The 25,197-nt window shown below is 37.4% G+C and overlaps 1 protein-coding gene across 5 annotated transcripts in view; it reads left to right on the forward strand.

The window, feature by feature from the left end:
* UTRN (utrophin) overlaps positions 1-25,197 on the forward strand; it is a 426,951-nt gene that overhangs the window by 249,544 nt on the left and 152,210 nt on the right. For all 5 annotated transcript variants that reach the window (XM_034669248.1, XM_034669249.1, XM_034669251.1 and 2 more), the window contains 3 exons: positions 2,025-2,230; positions 3,819-3,973; positions 17,939-18,128. In XM_034669248.1, the coding sequence (XP_034525139.1) occupies positions 2,025-2,230; positions 3,819-3,973; positions 17,939-18,128 (551 nt within the window). The remainder of the gene's footprint in view (positions 1-2,024; positions 2,231-3,818; positions 3,974-17,938; positions 18,129-25,197) is intronic.

Raw genomic sequence — 25,197 nt, forward strand, 5'->3', positions numbered from 1 at the left:
CTCAAACTCAATACACGAGAAACAAATAAACAAATCATAAAATGGGCAGAAGATATGAACAGACACTTTTCCAATGAAGACATACAAATGGCTAACAGACACATGAAAAAATGTTCAAAATCATTAGCCATCAGGGAAATTCAAATCAAAACCACACTGAGATACCACCTTACGCCAGTTAGAATGGCAAAGATAGACAAGGCAAGAAACAACAATTGTTGGAGAGGATGTGGAGAAAGGGGATCCCTCCTACATTGTTGGTGGGAATGCAAGTTGGTACAGCCACTCTGGAAAACAGTGTGGAGGTCCCTTAAAAAGTTAAAAATTGAACTACCCTATGACCCAGCCATTGCACTACTGGGTGTTTACCCCAAAGATACAGACGTAGTAAAGAGAAGGGCCATATGCACCCCAATGTTCATAGCTGCATTGTCCACAATAGCCAAATCATGGAAGGAGCCGAGATGCCCTTCAACAGATGACTGGATTAAGAAGCTGTGGTCCATATATACAATGGAATATTACTCAGCTATCAGAAAGAACGAATTCTCAACATTTGCTGCAACATGGACGGCACTGGAGGAGATAATGCTAAGTGAAATAAGTCAAGCAGAGAAAGACAATTATCATATGATTTCTCTCATCTATGGAACATAAGAACTAGGAGGATCGGTAGGGGAAGAAAGGGATAAAGAAAAGGGGGGTAATCAGAGGGGGGAATGAAACATGAGAGACTATGGACTGTGAGAGGCAAACTGAGGACTTCAGAGGGGAGGGGGTGGGGGAAGGGGATAGCCTGGTGATGGGTAGTAGGGAGGGCACGTATTGCATGGTGCACTGGGTGTTATACGCAACTAATGAAGCATCAAACTTTACATCGGAATCTGGGGATGTACTGTATGGTGATTAACACAATATAATAAAATAAATTAAAAAAAAAAACAGAAAATCTCAATGAGCAATTTTTAAAAATTATTGCCTTTAAGTATAATATTCAGTTTTCTGAACAATCTTAAATTGGCCACTCTTATGGCTTGCTGTAACCTTTTGTTATCCCAAGAATTTTACCAATAGGTCCTAATATGACTTAGCTTCAATGTTATTTTATAGTTCAGTTCTTGTTGGCCTGGTATTTAACTATTGCTCTCCAGTCTGTGTGACATCTACTTTTAATTTCCTACCTACTTATTATCAATGGGTTGTTGAAGTTTTTCAGAGCTCTTCTTTACTAGTGCTTCAGTTCAAGATCATGAACTACTCATGAAATAATTAATCAAAAGTTTAAGTTTCTTTAGATCTCTCTTTCTTTAGCTCCATGTTAAAAATGAGAAGAGGGCAGAAGGTAGGGGAGAAAAAGGGAGGAGTGCAGACAGAAGAGAGAAAGAAAGAGAAATAGAAAGGAACAATGAAAAAGAAAGGAAAAGAGCTAATGTGGATTTTTTTATGGTAAAGAGCTATGGTTATATAGAACTTGAATCTAATTTGGTTTTACTGTTTTTCTTGAATGTATAAAAATACTTTCTTTTAGACAGGTTTCATGCTACAGTAAAACAAATATGAAAAGTATCCTAAAATAGATTATTTCTTTATAAAATCTTGACAACCTTAGAGTATCTCCTTTGAGGATGACAAGTGACTGCGTCTGTGTGTTAAAGTTCTGTCATAGAGTACTGTTAAACTCTACCTTCATCAAACCAGGGAATGTGAATATACATTGGATAGGAATGGATAGGAATTATTTTCTTTATAATTTTTGGTTTATCCGTAGCAGATATTTTTATTGTGAGATATTTCAGGGCATTTAAAATAGAATTTCATTCAAGTTTCTTCTTCAGGAATAGTTTCAGAAATGTATCAGTTGTAGAGTGTGTCAGACATGTATTAAATTCCCTTAAAATGTATATACTAACTTGCTTTCATTTTTTTTTCTATTTATAACCTTACTTATGATAAATCTGGTATCAGGTATTCTTCCCCTTTCCTGATAGTTACTTTCTGGGATTATTTTTATATGCCTTCTCCAGTGGAAAAGGTCAAGAACCAGTGGGACAACACTCAGCATGGTGTCGAGTTAAGACAGCAGCAACTGGAGGATATGATTATTGACAGTCTTCAGTGGGATGACCACAGGGAGGAAACCGAGGAACTTATGAGAAAATATGAGGCTCAACTCTATATTCTCCAACAAGCCCGAAGGGATCCACTTATCAAGCAGATTTCTGATAATCAAGTAAGACTCATTAGATTTGTGTGAGGGTTTTTTTTTTTTTTTTGGCATTATCAGTTTGTTGGATATACTTTTTGTTCAATTGTTAACTGTAATTTTTAGGACCCTTGTCATGATGTTTTCACCAGTGCTTAGAATATACTTGAAATTTATATAAAGAATTTGACCAGGAAGGTTTTTGAAAAATTTTGGGAGGTACAAGTAAAAAAAAAAAAGCCTGGTATACGAGATGTACCGCTCACTGACTCTTTGCAAATGGAACAAAACCATGAACCAGGATCTAGAAAGAGAATATTTTCCAGATCTCAGGAACCCTCCTTTTGCTCTCTTCCATGTCTACCCTAAAGGTTATTTTTATTAATAAAATTTTCTGAGACTTTCATTTGAGGCTACTGTACTGAACAAATCAGGTAATTAGTTTAATACTTTTATAACCAAACTATTTTATCTGTATCGTCAGAGTAGGTAACCTTTTTTGATCGGTTTGAGTATAAAGTTGATGATATTGAACATTAGTGGTACTTTTAAAGTTCTACTTTAAATTCTATCTATAATTACAGAAAATATTTTTGAATTAGAGGTTATAGTTTAAGGTTATATTTTGGCATAACATTTATTTGCCCTTTGAAGAGCCTAAGATGAAAGTGTACATTTGTGAAGAGTATATGAGGACAAAATCTAAAACATGAGAGCATGTTTTTATAATTCACACTTGTAGACTTTCCATGGTTACAATTTAAAAATCAAGTGGCCAGGAGTCCTGTTTTTGTGGGTCATTTTCTGTGTTTATGACATCTGCTGATTGTTTTCCCCAAATGACTCAAATATAATAATCAGCAAAGCCCCAGGATACTTAACAAGAGGAATACAATTAAAAGTGAGATCAATGCTTCAATCATCGGATATTCAGAGTATTCATTTCTAAACAACAGTGTGGCTCTTTTCTACTCAGACTCTAGGATGGATTTTTTTACCAGTTGCTATAAAAAGCATTATAGGAATATTCATTTGTCGTTTAGATATCATGGGGAGTGGTTTGATCCAGGGGCTCTGAGAGGTGGAAAACCAATGCCTATGGACATGCTCAGCATCAGTTTGGATATTTAAGCAACTCTTAGTAAACCCTGCTTGGCTGTTTGATCTACCCAAGCAGTTAACTTTGTCAACAGACATAGTGACCCAGGGGCACAGAAGACTTCCATATTGTTGGCCCTTTTCATTTCTGCCAGCATGTAGAGAGGAACTCTGTAGTAAATTCAGTCCTGTATGATGCATGTTGCTATAAGGATCAGATATACAGCAGAACAAATGAAAAAGATAAATGGTTTGAGGAAGTAAAATATCTCCCAAAGGAAAAGATATCTTTTAATATCATGTGCTTGTGTACCTGGTCATTTCTTAGGCATTTGGCTTTATACTTCTAGAATTACTTTTATTTAAGCCTATGTTCAAGAATTTGTGCCATAATTTGCTTTTTTCTTTTGATATTTGTGTCTAAAACATGTTAAAAACTATGGGGAGAACCAGTATTTAGGTAGTACTAGTTCCTGAGTGACTGAATCTAATAATGACACCTGCAATTACACCTTAGATATTGCTTCAAGAACTGGGTCCTGGTGATGGTATCATAATGGCATTCGATAACGTCCTGCAGAAACTGCTGGAGGACTATGGTAGCGATGACACCAGGAATGTGAAAGAAACCACCGAGTACTTAAAAACATCATGGATCAACCTCAAACAAAGGTAACATGAAGGGCCTGGCAGGTAAATGCATGTAGAGGCGAGAATTTGATTGCTTTGGCTTTCTCATGGAAACATGCCAAATAGGTGACTACTAGAAGTATACCTTATTATTACTACTTTTAAAAAATTTTTGTTCTGTGCTGGGTTAGTATTATCATGCTTAGTACAGAAGGTATATTTATACATTATCTACTTGAATTTTTGCAATGGAGTTTTTCCTTGAATGAGTCTAAACCTTGTCAAAGATCATTTTATGTGTTCTGATTTTCCTGTGCCTCCCAGCATAACCTAGAATACATACTGTAGTACTCTGGGGGTAAGGACTGGTTAGGTATTTACAGATGCATTAGGGTAATATTATCCCTAATTATAATTAAAATAGTGTGGGGTGCCTGGGTGGCTCAGTCGGTTAAGCATCTGCCTTCGGCTCAGGTCATGATCCCAGGGTCCTGGGTTCGAGCCCACATCAGGCTCCTAGCTTATTGGGGAGTCTGTTTCTCCCTCTGCCTGCTGCTCTCCCTACTTATGCTCTCTCTCTCTGTCATATAAATAAATAAAATCTTAAAAAAATATAATTAAAATAGTGTGCTGTTTGGCCAGGTCATCCTTAGTTGAAGCTGAGCACACATGGATCCGATGCCAGGCTTCTGAAATCTACTATGTATATTTAGGACTTCAACTAATTTGTGTTTCCTTGCATTACTCTGTCTAGTCAGTATATTTGGAACAGTCTAAAATAGCATATGTATTTATAAGAGAGATTTCTCTGTCACTTGACACCTAGGATCTGAGGAACTGTAAACAGTGGTTAGCATCTCTTTAAGATAGCGTGTTTATATTCATCATCAGGAAAAAATGTTTACTTCTTGCATAGTACTGGGAATCCCTGTGTCTGATGAAATTATGGTCTCACACACATCTTTATATATTCCGATGTAACCACCTGGAAGCTAATTTGTATCAAAACACATTTATTTTGCAGTGAATAAAATGGATGACACTAGAACACTTTATGATGCATATTACTGGTAATAAAGTATGACCAAGCATTTAATAACGGTTTGACATGGAGGTGTTTTATACATTTTTAGAATGTCATTTTTAGTTAGAGTCTGTAAAGTAGATTCTAGATTTTTGGGAAACTCAAAGACAAGAGTTACGAGGCAGTATATGAGTGTGGATCTATACATAGTGCTACATATACCTAGGATTCTGGAGGAAATAAGACTAGGGTAGCAAATACAACACTTCCAAGTAGTTAAAGCGGAAGATAGCTAGAACACTGCTGTTTCTAGCATTTTAGTACAACTGTTTTCTTCTTCTATTTTTTTAAAAATAATATTTATTTTGTTATATTAGTCACCATACAGTACATCCCCAGTCCGTGGTTTTCTTCTGTTGTAACAACTTACTTGGATATACTAAGGATCCCAAAACTAAGGCAGGAAGAGGGTGAATTAAAAATGGCCTTGAAGTATAAACTCCTGTTATAGGATTAAATCCTAGGGATGTAATGCACAGCATGCTGACCATAGTTAACAAGACTTGAGTATTACCAAGTAGATCTTAAAAGTTCTCATCACAAGAGAAAATAATGTGTAACCATGTGTGGTGATAGATGTTAACTGTGTTAATCATTTTGCAGTGCATACTTACATCCAATTACTATGTTCTGCACTTAAAACTAATACGATGCTATATGTCAATTATATCTGAATTAAGACAGCTTTAATACTAAGATCATCCTTAAGCATACTTTATCTGTGTGTTTCCAAGAATCCGTATGTAAGAAGTATGACTGTTTTTGTTATAGATGATAACACTTAGGAATGTGTAGCCTGCTTTATTTAGCACCTGCAATTCTTTCTTTTTTTTTTACTTTTACTTTGTAAATATTTTAAGACAGCCTACAGCAGTTGTTAGATTAGATGGAAGAGGCAATTAAAAATGAATTATGTTCCAAGGTGATCTTTCATTTATCAGAGCTAAGACAAGCACAGTGTTCCAATTTTATGCTAGTTCCAAGTCATTGTGCTTATTCTATCTTCTTGCTGCATTTTTTGGGGGAATACATCAACATTAAAATTTAGACATGATTTAGGTATATTGCTATCTATAAAGCAAGGAAAATACAACAAAACTGTAGCTCACAGGATCCTGTTCATGAGTGACAGCTGGGGTTTCTATGTATTGCAAGGATTTTCTCTTTTAAACACAGTGATATTTACAATTTTAACTGTTTTAATTGGAGACCTTTCTAGAATATACAAATCTTTCCTTGCCTTAAACAAAACATATGGACTTATAAGAAACATTTTTAAAAAAAAAATCTTGGTGTTATTGTTGTGAAGATAGAATTAAGGAACTTTAAGAGCTATACACAATCTTAGAGTGCATTTAAGCCAGGGTTTCTCAACATTTTTACATTATCAACCCCCAAAGAGCCTTGTTAGATCCCCACTCCCATAAAATTTTCATGCCATGGGTATACTGTGTATCTGTCTCTGTACTTTATAGTTGCGCTTTATACATAAAAAGGGTAGATTTTTTCCACTTCCCTCCCCAACCCTGCCCCACCAAAGAACCACTTCTCACCTCCATTGAGAATGCGTGGTCTAATGTAATGCTCTCAGGCTCAGAGAACGTGATGACGTGTTCAAGGTCACAGAGCATAGCCAAGATGATATTTTTCTATACTAAGTTATGATAATGCTCTTCCTACACTGAGTTCTGAAGAATTGGTAGTAAATTTATTCAGGCTGCTATGCTTTGTGAGATTTTCTGCTTTATTTTTAGTGTATGAATTTTATTGGGTGTCTTCCCATTGTCAGGCTCTGTGCTAATCCCTTCACATGCATTATTTTATTTAATCCTTGAACCATAAGAGACAGGGCGCGTTTTCATCAACGCTGTGTCAGTGAACAAACTGAAGCAGAGGAAAGTTAAGGAGTACCCGAGATCACACAGCTCATAAGCGCAGAGCTGAGACCGATATCCAAACCTTTTTGACTGTGCAGTCAGGCTCTTACATTCTTTAAAAATAATTTTGTTTTCCTCCTTTGTTATCAGAATGTCAGCGTTTGCTGGTGACTGCTCTGTGTACCCGCCTCTTGGATCTGTCTGTGATTCCACTTACTGTTCTTATCTGTGTCGAGTTTAGAAACCAGATCTGATGAAAGATATAGGGGACTCTGCTATGAATAATGTAACACTCTTCAGTATGTGACCATTGTGCCCTCTGCAGTGGTCAGTGAGAGGCCTTATATGAGGGCTTTCTTATCTTCCAGCCGTATTCTGTGTATGTGTAATTGTCACCCAAATTGGGGGGGTGGGGGCAGTGAAGGGTTGTTACACTTGCTCATGGAATATGGTCATTGTGGCATAATGTGTGACGTTTAATATCAGCTTTCAAAGGAAATGTTTTGTATGAATTAAAATTGGCCTAAGTAATTTGGCCATTCACAGTTACAGGGCCTTATTCCCTTATCTCCAATGCCCAAATCCAACACGTTCTGATAACAGAAAGCTTTGAATTGACATGAGGCTGTTTATTAGAGCCTTCATTTCTCCTGCTTGGTATAAATTGCCTTGTTCCTAGCTGTGGAAATATTAATGTGTTGCTGCCTCAGACCCTACTTGGGTGTACTTTGTCATACAGATACATTCATAATGATAATTTTTTATTGTACAGAAAATTCTTAGTTCTGAAACACAGCTAGCTCCCAATACATTGGATTCTGCAAACACAAGGCCCATCTCTAACATTTTTAACTAAGTGATATACATTGACCACTGCTGTTTTCATCTGTGACATGTTTTTCCTGCTTGTATCTCTTAATGCCAATTAACAAATTTTTTAGTGTGAGTTGAGATGTAGTGACAGTTGAAAAATGCTCGTAGTAACTTTTGAAGTGCAAATGTCTGATTTGGTCTGAAATGTTGTTTCGCCCCGGAGTGCCTGTGTATATGTATGTGTACGTATATACGTATACTCACATGCATGCGTACATGTATACATACCTAGTTAACTATGAAAGATTCTCTGCAATGCTTCTGCTCTCTTTATGATCCATGGGTATATTGTCAGTGAGGCTGGAGGTGGGGTTGAGAGAGATATGAATAGGATCACAGGTAACATCAGAATTCTGGTCGGTGGGGCTGAGAGCTTCCTGGGGGAACTTTGGTTTTTCTGGGCAGTGATGGCTGCCTATTCGTGGTTTATTACAATAAATGTTTAGCAATGCTCATCTACTCAGAGGCAAGTAGAAAGAAGGCAGATGGAAGGTCGGGAGCAGGGGAGAGGAAGGTGTTTGTAGAGGAGTGGAGCCAGAGATGGCCCCTAGCCCCTAATCGTGTCTAAGATGTCCCTTCTGCTGGGTGCTGCAGTCCCTCCCTTTGGCTTGGCAGGCAGATCTGGAGTTGACTTTCAGACATCACTTAACTTTTGAAGTAGTGAGCAATTGTTGTCACCCTTATGCAGGGACCGTGGGCCTGGAGGTCAGTATATGAACATAGTGGATAAATGTCTTGTGCTTTGAAAGAGTAGGATTTTGCCTGGAAGGTGGGAGAACGATGGCCTGAACGTAGCAGTGGAAAACAAGGAAGAGGACCCTTATTCCAACTACTCACCCTGGGGCATATAGGGTTTGTGGGAGAAGAAAAAACTTTGTTAAAAGTTTTCCAGGGGAAGTGATGGTCCTAAGGAGACCAATTTCACTTAGCGTAAGGTGAAGGACTTGATCTCTGGTCTGCTGATCATAGAATAGATTTCCGGACATAATAGAAAAAGGGCTTGGGGGGTGAATTGGGGCAGATTGGGGAAGGGGCAGAGTAGTATTGGAGGTACATTCCAATATTGGTTGGCTAATGAAGACCGGCTATCTGGTAGTGATTTAGCTGAAAGGGAAGTAGGGTGTGGGGATAGAGATTCTGTTATGGAAACAGCTCTCTGGTCTTATGTATTTACTTGCTGGCAGTGGCAGCCCTGTGGAGAGCTGCTTCTTTCCGTTATACAAGGTCGAGGGCAGGCATCGTGGAGTGGGTGCGGGGCCAGTGGGGGCTCCTTTCTTGAGCTTCCCAATTGGTGTGGCATTAGCAGGTTGGAGCAGTCTCCTTACATCCCATGGAGTGAATCTTTAAGTGCTTGATGATGATGACCCAACCTCTGGGTCACCAAAAGACCATAGATTGTAGGGTATTTTTGCAGGGACTAATTCTTCATCAAATCAATTGCATTTCCCCAAAGGGTGCTTTAATACATTTTTTAGCTAAATGTTATTGTATTTACCAAAGAACAAAATTACCTTGCGAAAGCATCCATTGAAAAGCTTAAAGAATTATTTCATTGTAAGTTTTCTACATGCCACTGAAACTTCTGATGCCACTGTTTTCCTTTCAAAAGAGATAAATATATTTAGATCTCATGTAACTGTAAAGGTCACCTTTTAAGTACACCAAAATTTAGCAACACATATCCGTGGGTTTCTTAAGGTATTCTTTTCCATTAAAATAGAAAAAGAAGAGGGGTGCCTGGGTGGCTTAGTGGGTTACGTGGCTGCCTTTGGCTCAGGTCATGATCCCAGGGTCCTGGGATGGAGCCTGTATCTGGCTCCCTGCTCCGTGGGGAGTCTGCTTCTCCCTCTTCACTTCTTGTGCTCTTTCACACTCTCTCTGTCTCTTTCTCAAATAAATAAAATCTCTAAAAAAAAGGACATATCTAGTTGCGTTCACTCTTTTAACCAATTATAATAAGCACATGTGCACTGGATTAATATATTATATCTTGTAGCTTAAAATATCAAGTATTATATAACATCTTTAAAATACCATTAAAAAAGTCAGTTATGTGGGTGGCCACGTTTTGTTATGCTACAAGATAACTATAAGCTATTTTGTAGACTATCAGCTGCTTTTATAGCAGAAATCTCTTGAAAAGCTAAGAGTTTACATTTAAAAAATCCCAGTTCCCTTTAAGATAAACTATTATAAATCTGTCACCCATGGATTCCTCAAATCTTTTTTGAGAAGCTATTTATATTTTCAGTGTGCACCATTTCTTGTCTCAGAGAATTCTGTAGCCTGTTACTTCTGTTTGAAGTAAAGATTCTTGTTTCTGCTAAAGTTACCCTTCTAAACTTCAAATATTGTTACAGTTAGGTTTTCAGCCTATCCTTATTCTTTATGATTTCTAAGTTAAAAAAGATTAAAAAAAAATCTCTTCCTTTGTCTAGTAGCCACAATTCCCTAAACTTGAAATCCTTCTTCCCCCCCTGTAACAGCGCTCCTTCCCCTGTATTCTCCCATTACATTTCTCAGAACCTTCTCTGGCTCTTCTGATCTTGTGATGTAGCAACCTGAACTGCCAGATATAAACTATTCCCTGAGAATTGTAGACAAATGTGAGTTCAGTGCTGGATGTGATCTTAGGAATTTGCACATGAATACTTCCCAACCTTCGTGCTGCCTGCACTGCACTCATCCCTCCCCATCAGAAGCATTTCATTTACATGAGGTGATTCTTGATGAAGCTGGATTTGAAGCAAGGGTTGGGGGTGAAAAGGGAGGATCTCTTCTAGCAGGTTTCATATTCTCAGATGGATTATGTGGNTGCACATGAATACTTCCCAACCTTCGTGCTGCCTGCACTGCACTCATCCCTCCCCATCAGAAGCATTTCATTTACATGAGGTGATTCTTGATGAAGCTGGATTTGAAGCAAGGGTTGGCGGTGAAAAGGGAGGATCTCTTCTAGCAGGTTTCATATTCTCAGATGGATTATGTGGTTTTAAAAGGACCCCTGGAGACTCTGAAGTGNTCAATCCCATAACGCCGGGATCACGCCCTGAGCTGAAGGCAGACGCTTAACCGCTGTGCCACCCAGGCGCCCCGGATTATGTGGTTTTAAAAGGACCCCTGGAGACTCTGAAGTGGTCCTTTACTCATCTAGTCCAAGCAACTTATTTTAAGGATGGGAAAAAAAAATTGGAAATTTGAAGTGATTTATTCCACGCCATATAACCAGTAAATGGCAGAAGTGGTAGAATTAGGTCGTTTTCTTCTGATAGCAATGTGCAAATGGCATTAAAGGTAATTTATTAGCCTGTGCGATAAAGTGTGCTTACACATTCCTGAACCTCTCATTTTAGCAATTTTTTTTTGGCCTTACAGTAGTATGATAAATCATGTGAAATTCCTTGAAAAGGGGTAAAAGATTCTTGTAGTGTGTCCAGTATACCATACTTTAGCATTGGATCTAGTTTTAAGAAGACTAACATGGGTGGTATGTTACCTTTGAGCTATATTCTATTTGAAATTACATATGAAATTATAGTTAAAAAATCAGATATAAATTAATATACACTATGATTATGAGGTTTTAAAATCTATATTTATTATAATAATATGAAGACAATTTGGACTGCTGTAAATAGAGTTTAGCTTCTAGTATGTTCACTATTTTTAATGATTGATTACATTCATGATAAAAAATATCTGAGACCCAGATATATGTGAATTTGAAAAAATTCTCCAGGACCTTTATTAATAAAGTGCACATTTGCACGCTGTAAAAAAATTAATTTCCCAATATTTCACTCAATTCATGTACAAGATTAGGGAAAATATTATTTATTGAGTGTTTACTATATTTTGATACATTTATGTGTGTATACCTCATTTTGTCCTTAAAATACTGCAGGAAGGAAGACATAATTCCTATTTTTGTATTAGTTTATTCAATATATACTTGAGTTGCTACTCTGTATAGGCCCTGGGGATACCAGGCACACTGATGATTCAGAAGCTTCAAACAGAAACAAAATATTCACTTTCACTCATGATTGGAGATGTAATATGGTGGCAGAATATCTTCCAGAGGTTGGGAGACTATCTTGGATCATGTGAGTGGCCCCAGTGATTACATGCATCTTTAAAAGTGAAGACGGAAGGAGTCAGGAGCCAAGGAAAATGGCTGAACTCCAGCCGGAAGCTGGAAATGACAAGGAGAAAGAACTATCTCTAGAGCCTCCACAAAGGAACACAGCCCTGCTGGCAACTTGATTTCAGTCCAGCGAGCCCTGTTTCAGAAACTAACTGACGGAACTGTGAGATGATAAGCTCAGGTTGCTCTAAGCCATGAGTTTATGGTGATTTGTCACAGCAGGATGGCACACTAATAGAGTAAGGGACATCATGCCATGTGTGGGGTGAGGTGCCATAGAAGGTGTCTGCACCAAGTTCTGAAGTGAAAGTAGAAATTAATTAGGTCGGACGGGGAAGATTGGTGGGAATGGGAACGGGGGGGGGGGGAAGCATATTTAAAGTAAAAGAAGTAAAACGTAGGAAAAAATATAACAAGATGAAATCAGGGAGACACACCATAAGAGATTCTTAATTACAGGAAACAAACTGAGGGTTGCTGGAGGGGAGAGACGTGGGGGGATGGGGTAACTGGGTGATGGGCGTTAAGGAGGGCATGTGATGTAATGAGCACTGGGTGTTATATAAGACTGATGAATCACTGACCTCTACCTCTGAAACTGATAATTCATTATATATTAATTAATTGAATTTAAATTAAAAAATAAAAATTTAAAAAAGAAGTACAGCTCTGGACTGAGGATTAATAATTGCTTCATTTTTATAGGTAAATAACCCCATAGGATCCTCAGACATTGCATCCTTTTGCTTCTAGTCTGGGCGTTCTTAAGGTTTAATAGAGCTAATCTATAATGATCTGCTTTTTCATTAGCTGTTTGCCACATAACCTATTTTATACATAGAAATAGTCTTAAAAACAAATGATACTGATTCTATAGAATTAAAGTATTTGACTTTACCGAATTTTATAGTCATTAATTTTATGTGTTAAAAGTTGCCTATTCATGGCCGATTAATTGCATGTGTGTACTCATTTCATTTTTTGCTTTTAGGTACCTTTTTGGCACAACCTTTTTTTTTTTTGTTATTCTTCACTTGATCTTCGCCAAAAGGCCGAGAAGCGATTTTTTTTTTGGTTATTCTTAATATTTTTTTCTGTTGATGTTTTAAAAATTGAAAATGTGGGTGGGGTTAGGTGAAAGATAAAACACCAGCCACCACCACTAACCACCCAAATTCTAGTGGGTAACTTCTAAATTTTAGAAAGTAAAGCAATATATACATGTGATTTAAAAATTAAAGGTTTATTATAAAATATAGCAGTTCTTTCACTACTCAACCACAGTCTCCCTCCTTAGGGGCAGCTACTTTTTCTTCTTTTGGCTTCTCCTTATGTCATTTATATGTTTCCATACTCTACATAAAATGAGTATACTATTATTTTTCAAAACATCAGTATTAGACGTTGTCTATTGCTAATCCTGTTCTGGTAAACATATAGGGTATAGATTTCTCATGCTATCATTCTCTTCCCTTCCTCATCATTGCATTTTTTTCCACTTTTTTTTTAATTGTGCTAAAATACACATAACATAAAATTTACCATCTTAACCATTTTTAAGTATCAGTTCAATGGTAGTAAATATTCATGCTGTTGTGCGACTGTTACCACCATCCATCCCCATAACTCTTTTCATCTTGCAAAATGAAAACTCTCTACTCATTAGACAATAACTCCCTATTCTTTCTTTCCCCTACCCCTGGAAACCACCATTCTACTCTGTGTCTTTATGAATTTGACTACTCTAAGTACTTCATATAAGTGGAATCGTACAGTATTGTGTCTTTGTAACTAGCTTATTTCACTTAGTGTAATGTGTTCAAGGTTCATCCATGTTGTAGCGGATGTCAGAATTTCTTTCCTTCTTAAGGCTGAATGATATTCCATTATATGTGTATATTACATTTTGCTTATCCATATATCTGTTGATGAACACTTTGGTTGCTTCCATAATTTTGTGGAATATTCCATATATTGTGAATAATGCTGCTATGAACATGGGTGCACAAATATCCTTTTAAGACCCCATTTTCAATTTTTTGGGTGTATGCCCAAAACCAGAATAGTTAAATCATATGTTAATTCTGTTTTTAATTTTTTGAGGAATCACCATACTGTTTTCCACAGTGGCTATACCATCCCACTGCTGAATTTTTAGATAAACAGATATTCAGTGCTGACATTGTTATATGTGTCTAAACATCATTAACAGCGAAGCACTGAAGTTTACTATAATTTTGCTTCCTCTCTGTTTTTTTCACCTGAAATTAGTAATTGCCTTGCTTTTATGTGCTTAGGTTTTTTGCACCTATTACTAATGCTTCCCACATTTTCCAATGGTCTGACACTATAATTTCCCACAAAGTCAATCACAGTAAGCAGTCTATCACTTCTAATATTTTTTCTTGGAGACATTTCTTCTGTAAACATACTTTCTAGGCCTGTTGCACAGCCATAATCCTAGGGGTATTCTATGCTTTTCTCCTAGGTTAGAATCCCTGTTTCCTGGATTTTGTGTTTGTTTGTTTGTATGCATGTGTGTCTTTCTTTTCTCTTTTGGGTTCTTTCCTTGTTTTGTCAGAGTGTATCTTTCATTAGTTTTGTCAAGTTAAAATAAGAAAATGTAGCAGTTGGAATGGTGATGACAGCCCTCATCTGGCCCAGTTCATCACTGTCTCTTCTGAGATCTCTTTTCACCATTAGCATGTGGGCCTGTTTGCTTCTCCTGCTCTTGGATCTCTTGTTTTTATGCTTCTTTGCCTTTTTTTTTTTTCCTTGACTTACAAACTGATTTTTGTGTAGGCCATCTCTCAGTAGCTTCTTGAAAACTGGTGTTTGGAAGGTAAGTTTAAAGACATTATAAATAGATTGTCATTATTCTATAAATACTTATAATACTGTAATAAGGAATCTGAGAAATATGGAGAACATATAAGACTGCTTCTGCCCATAGTGAATCTACAGAACAGGAGAACAGAAAACAAACCCATGTAATACTGTCAAAGTAAAATTTAAGCATGAAACAAGATCACAATCCAAGGGCTTTTTCGGGATACATGTGATTAATTTCTGTGTAAAGAAGAGTAATGACCTTTTATGAACTCAGAGCAAGGAAATCTAATTGGGCTGGGTTGTTCTAAAGAAGGTAGACCTTAACCCTAAGGATTGGTAGGATTTTGGTAAGTGGAGGTGGTCAGAAGGACATTTTTATGTGTATTTGAAGTATTTGGGTAAGCACAGCATTAAGAATATCCTAGAGGGAGCGCCTGGGTGGTGCAGTCATTAAGCGTCTGCCTTCGGCTCAGGGTGTGATCCCGGAATTCTGGGATCGAGTCCCACATCAGGCTCCTCCACTAGGAGCCTGTTTCTTCCTCTCCCACTCCCCCTGCTTGTGTTCCCTCTCTCGCTGGCTGTCTCTGTCAAATAAATAAATAAAATCTTGAAAAAAAAAAAAAAAGAATATCCTAGAGAAAAAGGAGCATATACCACGTTGACCTGAACAGAGTATTAGAACTGGGGGATAAGCTAGAAAAGTGAATTAGTGATAGATTATGGAGGACATTGAGTTTCAGGAAAAACAGTTTGGGTTTATTCTGTAAGCAGCCAAACACTATTGGAGGTTTCTTAGTAGGTAAATGCTCAGATGAGGTTGATGACTTTCTAGAATGGCTTATGAACAGAAACAGATAGCTTTTGTGTCTGGCTTTTTTCACTTAGCAGAATGCATTTGAGATTCCATCCATGTTGTTGCATCTCTCAGTAGTTTACTGTTGAGTAGTATTCCGTTGTATGCATATGCCACAGTTTATCTATTTACCACTTGATGTCATTGGGTTATTACTTGTTTGGGGCCATTATGAATAAAGATTTGCATATGGGTTTTGTGTGAGTATATGTTTTCATTTCTTTGAGTAAATACCTTGGAGTAGGATTGCTGGATTGTTCTTGAGTACATGGTTAACTTTATAAATAAAAAAATCTGCTGGACTGTTTTTTAATGGGGGTACCATTTTACACTCCCAGTTGCAATATATGAGAGTTGCAGTTACTCTGCATTCTCACTAGCACTTGTTATAGTCCTTTTCTTAAAGCCATTCTACTATGTAGTGATAGCTCATGGTGGTCTGAATTTACATTTCTCTGATGAGTAATGATGCTGAGTATCTTTTCATGTGCTTATTTGCCATCCATATATCTTCTATGATGATCTCTGTTTAAATTTTTACCCATTTATTTAAAGAATTTGTTTATGGATGTGTGAAGAAGATACTTGTTCATTATAAATTTAAAGAATACAGAAAAAGTACAAACAGGAAAGTAAACCACCTAAATCCCAGCACCTAGAAATAACTTTTAATATTAACATTCCTGATGTTTATCCTTTTATCTATGTATACAGACAGTCCTGTATATAGGACAGGTGGATGGAGGCATGATGTACGGATAGATGAGTGGTTGAAATAGAAAATGTATATAAATGAGATCATATTACACATGCTGACTTTTTATTGTGATATAGCTCATATACCATGAAATTAACCCTTTTAAAGTGTACAACTCAGAGTTTTTTAGTATATTCACCATGTTGTGCAACCATCACAATACTCTTAATTTTAGAATATTGTATCATCCCAGAAAGAAACTGAATACCCAATTAGCAGTCAGTCCCCATTACCTTCCACTCTAGTGGTAGGCAACAACTAATTTCTTTTCTCTCTGTAGATTTACCTCTTTTGGACATTTCATATAAATATGAATGGAATCACACGATATGTGGCCTTTTGTGTCTGGCTTCTCTTACTTGGCTTGTTTTCAAGGTTCATACATGTTGCAACAAGTAGTAGTACTTCATTCCTTTTTATGTTGAATAATTCATGTGTGGGTATATTACATTTTATTATCCATTTCTTCATCGATGGACATTGGGTTGATTCTGTTATTTGGCTATAATAAATAATGATGCTATCTGAAAACTTGTATACAAGATTTTGTGTAGATACGTGTTTTCAGTTCCCTTGGGTTTAAACAACTAGGGTGTAATTGTTAGTATCCATTTTTAACTTTTTCTTTTCTTTTCATTTCTTTTCTTTTCTTTTCTTTTCTTTTCTTTTCTTTCTTTCTTTCTTTCTTTCTTTCTTTCTTTCTTTCTTTCCTTTTTTTTGAGAGAGAAAGAGGGAGAGAGTGGCACAGGGAGGGGTAGAGGGAGAGAGAGAATCGTAAGCAGGCTCCATGCCCAGCGTGGAGCCCTATGCGGGGCTCGATCTCACAACACTGAGATCATGACCTGAGCCGAAACTGAGTTAGAAGCTTAACTGACTGAGCCACCCAGGTGCACCTAAAATTGTTTGGTTTCTTCTTATGAAGCTTTGAGGTATATAAAGTTTTAAAGATTGAATTTACAGGTATGTATATCTCTTAAATCATGCAACTCCATATTTCTGCGTATTAATTTTGATGTAGATTTAATGATGGGTTTATAAAAGCTTGATTTTCCAGTGTTTTTCAAATATAATATTATTAAATCAGCTTAAAGAGCCAATTTTTATTGATCTGAGTTGTTTTAAAATACATAAAGTAAGCCCTTTAAATTATTTTCATTTTATCTTAAGTATTTCTTCTGATTTTAGTGCTTCCTAGAATTCATTTAGTCACTCATTGCATGAATATTTATTGATATTTCCTCTGAGTGTTAGGCATTATACTAAGGTATTGAAATAAAACATTGGGGGATAACTTAATATACAATTAGGAGTTGTAAAATGGAGTCTTAATTATTTTATGATATGGTTGTGATTTTCTTAATATTTATATGTCTCTCTCCCTCTCCCTCTTCTCACTATTCACAATACTCCTCCCATTAAGGATTATTCAAGACACACATATAAATAATGTCCCAGTTACATTAGGTACTTAAATAAATGAAAGTTCCTTGGAGGCTGTGTGTTAATTTGTTTGTTAGGCTGTGCGTGATGTGGACTTTTGCACTGTAAGTAACAGAGACCTGCCTGTCATGTTGTTACCTGCAGCATTGCTGACAGACAGAGTGCCTTGGAAGCGGAGTTGAGGGCAGTGCAGGCCTCTCGCCGGGATCTGGAGAACTTCCTAAAGTGGATCCAAGAAGCGGAAACCACAGTTAACGTGCTTGCGGACGCCTCTCAGCGGGAGAATGCTCTTCAGGACACTGGGTTGGCCAGGGAGCTCACACAGCAGATGCAGGCAAGTGCGCGGGGATCCGCACCCAGCGTTTTTATTTTCACCCTGCTCTTTTGATCCAGCTACCTGCACATTTATTACCGTTGAAGGGTGAGGTTGTTACCTCATTCTGTTATGAGATCCATGCTCCCCTGTGAATCATTGGTTTCTGGAAAAAAGATTTCTAAAATATTTTACTTAATAAGAGAGGAAAAACACCTTGTTTTATGGAAGTAATAATTGTTTATTTAGACTTACAGGCTCATAGCTGTTCTGTTTTTGTCATTTTAAGCTCTATTACACTTAGCCTTATTGAATCCTAAATTATAACGGCATTTCCTTTTAATATGAAGTTGTTCCTTTCTCCATTTATTATAACATACTTAATATAAAAGCTGCAAAGGCTCTGTGGCTTAATTTACAACTAAGAACATTAGGCTTGGAGGTATTACTTTATGTCTTTTAGCTTGATAGCTATGATTGTGTATGCAGTCTGAGGTTCAAGTTTTTCTCCTCCACGAAATGTGCTAACACAAAATCTTTCCTTTACAAAAATTTATGAGGAATCTCACGTAGCATGCCTGTACCCTTTTTTCTGCCCCCAAGTACAACTGCTTCAGTGCCCTTGAAGTTACCATCTTTGTGTAGAGTGACCTAGTCTTGCCCATCTCAGACCTTCTCTTTTAGAACTTGGTTTTAAAGCGATTTTCATGGAGCAGTTCCCTTGTCTACCACAGTTTCACATCTTACTTCTGTCTGCTATGTCATTTGCACATCATTTTGACCGTTATTATTTCTGATATGCCTGTGAACTCATGACCCAGTGTCATCTGAGGCACGTCTTCTCCTGTCCCAGCCGATCACATGACTCCTCAGGGGCAGAGATTATGTTACTCCATATTGTTGTCTACGCGGGGCTGTGTGTGCGGATTCTAGGTAAATACTAACTGCTGCCCGTGGACCCTAACTTCAGCATTATGAAATTCAGTGTGATGAGCTTTTTGAGTCCTTTCTTAGAATTCTCTTCCCTTGAAACTCAGAATGTTCACAAATATGTGGATCTGGATAAAGGGTACAGTCGCTTTCTTAGAGCTATTCCTATTCTTACGAATTATCTCTAAGTTTGAAATTGTTTTCACTAAGAAGTATGAACTTTTTTTTTTAAAGGACCTTTTGGGAATAGACTTATCTGTAACTTGTTCCCATGCAGATGGACTATTAGGGTGTTTTATGGTGGAGGCCTCGAGATTAATTTAACAAAAATCTATGTTTACTTACATTACTTCTTATTTCTTATTCATTGCACAATACATTTGTGACTTGATAATGAGGGTGACCAAGCAGGTATAGAGGTTAAATATGTGCTTTTGTCTCACCATCTAGAATCTCAGGAGGCCGCTATCCATGTTATTTGAAGAAAGATTTAGCTATCATCTCATTTGCAGGGGGTTAGAGAGGGCTCTAAGTGTGGGCCGATGCTAAAATGTATTATTTTTTATGATTTAAACAACTGGAAGCCTGACCTACAAATGCCCATGGATGCTTACTTTACGTAATGGTGTTCAACTCAGAAGATACCCAGGCTGTGCATTTGAAGAGGTAACAGTTTTTAGACAATGAGCAAAGGAGGCTTGAAATGAACCTTGACGATTAGCATCAGCAAAATGCAGACCTGTCTTAGAGTTTAATAATGTCTTCTGACACATTTTATCTTGGAATATATTCTTACCATAGCTCAAATTTCTTCTTGATATTTAGTGAATACCCAAACTGTAGAAATAAATGTAAATGAAGATGTTTAAATTCTTTCTAAATAAAAATAACTAAGCGCAGGATTGCTTGTCTTATGGCAACCAGCACCAAGAAAGAAAGGTTACTGACTAAAATAATAAAGCACATTGTGACATGTATAGTAAATGCCTCTCAAAAATAGTTGCTGAAATTTAATGTTGTGGCTCATAAGAAGTATTAAAGAGGGCATTTATTAAGACCTATTTCAGTCTCTTTGTTTTCTAAAGATAAACACATGTATTTGCTTTTGTTTAAGATATTTCCCGTTATGGTAATTTGCATGATTTTTCACTGCCTTGCTCCTTTTAAAAATGATCTTAATTTTAAAATGTTCTCTCCATTTTATTTTTAAAAAAATCCTATGGCTTTATTTTTGGCATCTTAGAGGTAGATGTGTTTAGAGACTTAGTACCTTCTGCTGAGTTAATTCTGAGACAAGAGAATTTAAATTACCCCATGACTTTTTGTATTAATGACACCTCCATTGGTGTGAATGAACAGAGTTAAAATGAATGAAAGGTTTGGGGATGGAAATATATTTGTTGAAGAAAATGAATGTACGAACAAGAGTGCCTGAAATTATAAAATAAATTTTCTGTAGTCGTGGTGGGGGGGGTGGGGGGCAGTTTACGGGTGCACTGAAAAAGTGGAGTCAGGACCTCAGCCTGTGTGTGCTCGTGCACAAGGGGTGTACGTGGCACTGCTTACGTGACACGTTCACTGGTGGTACTTGCTTCGTGTCTTATGACACGTGTACGACAACTGGATGCAGAGCCATAGGAGCATTTCCTGAAGATGAAGAAGCTTGCTCTGTATTCAGTTTAAGGTGAATTTGAGTAAGTTTTTGATAAAGGGTAGTTTGGAAGCACCATGGAAGATGGAGATTAATTTCTGGGATTATGCTATGATGCATGCCATTTCTGTTAAGGGTGGATGATCATTGGGATTTATGTGTTTATGTTTTACTGCCTGGTTGCAAGGGGTGAGGCTTTCCTCCTTAGTAGAGTTGGCAAGAGAAAACCCAGTCCTTTGGAGAGAGAAGCTCTGGAATTTCTGAGTGGTCCAGATCACAGAGGGTCTTGTTTGGCTTGCTAAGTATTTTATGTTTTAATCTGGTGGCGACAGGGAGAAGTTGTTAAAGAATAGTGAGCAAGAGAGTGATGCAATGGAATTTGTATTTTATTAGGAATCTAGCCAGTGGCATTGTGAGGAATGGATTTGAACTGGCAAAACTGACAGTAGGGTGTGCAGTCTGCTAAGATGGTCTTGCAGCCGTCTGGTGAGAGGGGGTAATGACCAGAAATGACGCAGTCACTGGGGGAATAGACCTAATGACTTTATGGTATGGGTAGACAAGGGAAGGGTAGAGACTAAGAGGATTGCCCGGCAGGATTAGAGGCTGAAACTGGGAATATAGGGAAAGAACGACTCAGGGAGGTGGCATAAGTGAGTGTGGCGTGTGGAGGGTGATCAATTTCATTCTGACTATGTTGAAATAAGGCATTTGAGTAACATCCATGAGGAGATGCCTCACTATGCAGTTGGTGGTTGTCATTGTGGATCTGTATTTAGGTAAGGGAATCTGACTCAAGTGCAGAAACTTTGTGTGTGTGTGTGTGTGTGTGTGTGTGTGCTTGAAGGAGAGCCTATTATTGTCTTCCCTCTAAGTTTATCTATTGGTTCAAATGCATTTATTCTGAATTTTCTTGTCACATTCTAGGATATTATTATCATTTTAATTATATTTCAGAATACAAGCTTTACAGTTTTAGCAGGAACCAATTAATTGAGATGATCTGATTCTTTCTTGGGCAAAAGCCTACTGCCCTGGGTGGCTTTATAACAGGTGGCTGCTTTTGCTCACAAGGTGTGTTTGGGGATTGTGGTATTTTCATCTCCCCTGTTCTCCTTCAGCCTTATTTTCCTCCTCTCATTCCATAGGTGTGGGCTTTGATTGTTTAGATTGTTGTCGATCTTGCCCGGTACCCACCGCCACTGCCACGACCAGCATGGTGTTTACGGGTAATACCTCTACTGTGTGAGCTTCACCTGCTGGTTCAGGGACAGGAATTACAACTTTGTATATTTTTTTGATAGCAGCTTTATTGACATTTAATTCACATTCCACACAAGCCATCCATTTAAAGTATACAATTTAGTTGTTTTTAGTGGTGTGTATTCACAGAGTTGTGCAATAATCACCACAATCAAATAGAACATTTTCACCCTCCCCCAAAAGAAACCACATATGGCTTTGCGATCAATCCGCCTGTACCAGCTCCCCAAACCCCCGACACCTAAATAATCACAAATCTAATGTTGTTTCTATATTTTTGCCTATTAACTTAATATTTTTAATTACATCATTGACTGCCTCTTCCGATTTTGGCTTTGTATAGATATTTTGACGTTGTTAGCCTATCCAGAGGGAGGCAGTATATACCTTCAGGGAAAAAACATAAAGCAGAAGCAGCAAAATATACAAAAACACTGCTTGATAAACACAACTCTATGAGACCCAGTATAGGACTTTCAGTCACACTAACATGAAGGACTGAGAAGGCAGACAAAGTCAAAGAAGAGAAATACTTTCAGTACTGCATTTCTTTTAAAGAGTCATGATGGTAGTAGAGAAATAGCAGCCTTACCTGAGTTATTAGTTTGAGCAGGACACTGATAATGAGAAACGTCTGTCTTCTATTTCTGGCTGTGCCCTTTGACCCAGTCATTTAATCATTCTGGGTTATTTTGCTCATTTCCTAAGAGTACTTTACCCCAATTGTTACTTGTAATAGTATTCAAGCCACAGTTGAAAACACATTTCACATATGCACATGCATATAAAACCTTCAAATTCTGTCCTGGGTTTTTATATCATATAATCATGTTTTATGTTTCTTACTCATAAAATTAAAACAGCATTATGGCAAATAAGATGAGACCACGAAGATGCTGTCTAAGGGGAAATGTGGTAATTTGGAATGTTAGTAGTCTGTTACAGACTTTTTTTTGGTATTTTATTAAATTCACTGTTTAATTAGAGAAGTCCTAACCTAACATTAGAAATCGATTTCTCATGGCTTTTCTCCTGGGCAAGCATCTGAGAGCTCACGGACGACCCTGCTTTTTGGGTGTCCCAGGTAAAGCCACATACCCCCTGCAGGTATTTCTTGTTTTGTTTTGTTTTAGGTGATCTTGTTCTGAGACCCGTCTGGAGGTGATTTATTAGCACTTAATGTAGGGGCTGATATCATTAAAGTCAGGTACCCTTCTGCTCTTCTCAAGATTTATAACAATGTCTGTTCACTCATCCCACAGAGTACAGCCAGAGCTGCATGCAGTCGGGTAGTGAACGCATCTCTCTTTAGAGTGAGTGAATGAATACCACTCGATCTCTTAATATAAACTAGCCTTGAGGCATGAACCATGGTGATGTGTTGAATCTCGGTTCCCAGGGGATGTCTGCTATGTATCTGCAGCTTTAATGTTTCACTTAATATCCTTTTTGGCTCCGGAGCGCACTCCTCTCCAGCGGCAGGCAGCATTTGGCTCAACAACTTGCTCATTGTGTCTGCCCGAGCCGTGCTGAGCAAGTACCGGCTGTGAGCATCTGCTGGGGGCTTTCTTTGTGGCATTTGTGTGTGTTTTTTTCGATTGAGAAGAAGTTGAAGGAATACCAGCCTCCTTTTGCCTAGCACCTAAACCCCTGTATCTTTCAAATGCATTCCTGGAAACGAGCATGCTCAGAGAACTGGCAAATCATTGTCCAGTGACCGGGAGGAAATGATCATTGCTCTTCATTTATAATGCAAATTCTGAGGTGTCTCCAGAAGTGTGGTAAACTTAAAATGATGGCTGTGGTGAGAACGTCTCTGCAGAAAGTTGTGGTTTTGTTACATCGTTTACAAAGGATGGCAGTTTCTTCTCCTCGGTATCAGAAGCTCTGTAAGGTAACTGAGTGATTGAAATGAGGATCTCGGGTGTCTGACAATTCTCCTGTTTCTCAGGCTCTAAAAACTAACCTTTCAGGGTTCTTATCAAGGAAAGATTCCTTTTCTTAGTGACTGATTATAAAAGCTGTTTAAGTGAATTGCTTCATTAAATTTTGTTGGGCTTCTGAAATAAGTATTGTTTTAGTGCATCTTTGATTTTGCATTTGACAAAATCTTATCTTCTGAGAAGGGCTGATAAACTGGAGAAAATATGGCAAAACTACATTCATTAAGACCTGTTACCTCTGTGATAATTTGTAGTGTCTTCATATTGAATGGTATATTAGTCTTGTGTAAATTTCAGTAAATTTAAAAGAAGAGTTTTAAATAATTCAGTAAGATTACTTAATAACTGTCTATCCCTTTCTAGCTAATTGTTTTTCCATTAAAAAATTAAAACACATTTTAGAAACTAGACTGAATCTCATCATAAAATATCCCCTATATTCTTGAATCTGCATATATTATAGCTAAACTTGAAGAACTTAATTTTATTTGAACAGGTGGATTAAGTACACTTTCGGGAGGCAACTTGTTTGACACTTGCAAATTTCAAATACTACGTCATCCTAAACATAATCCATTGAATGGGCTCCTGTGTTTTAAAGAAAAGTTGCCTATTATATTTTTGATCATAGTTTTGTTTGCAGTATACCATGTTCATACTGTCTCATTACTTTGTCAAAAATTGGAGCAGTTTGATAGAGAAGGAAGGAAGGAATTGTAACAGGAATGGGAAAGCAATTTATACAGCACCGCAGTACCACAGTCTGCCTTCGTCACGCGCTGAGTACCATTCTAAGTAATGCATCTTGTTGCCCTGTCAGCTGCCCAAACTCATTCGTAATTGGAACGACTGTCTCTAGGACACTATGACTTTTCCGATGATATAAAATATGACATGTCCAAGCATCTAAACCGCATGTTATGTGGCAGTGCAGTAGGAGGGGAAAGCAGTATTCTATTAACTTTATCATATATTTTTATTTTTTACAGCTTGGTCAATTAAGTGTATTTCATGTCTAGAAACTTTTTTTTGGAAAAGTTTTAGGAGACAGTCTGGTAGCAGGGCATTCTTTGCAGGAATACTTATGAGGGTTTCGTTTGCATGAGAAGTTAATTAAAACTTAACACAACTTAATAATTAATTTGGTTATAGAAATCCATAAATTAATTATTTCGATGTGTTGTGTTCTGGTTCACTTCAGAGAAAATGTTTATTCTGGTATAAACATTTTAGGTATTCAGGAACAGGCAGCTTTAATGACAATAAAAGCTCATTCACTAATGCATGTTATTTTACCTCTTTA

The sequence above is a fragment of the Ailuropoda melanoleuca genome, chromosome 10 (genome assembly GCF_002007445.2).
Source record: "Ailuropoda melanoleuca isolate Jingjing chromosome 10, ASM200744v2, whole genome shotgun sequence".
Classification (NCBI taxonomy): domain Eukaryota; kingdom Metazoa; phylum Chordata; class Mammalia; order Carnivora; family Ursidae; genus Ailuropoda; species Ailuropoda melanoleuca.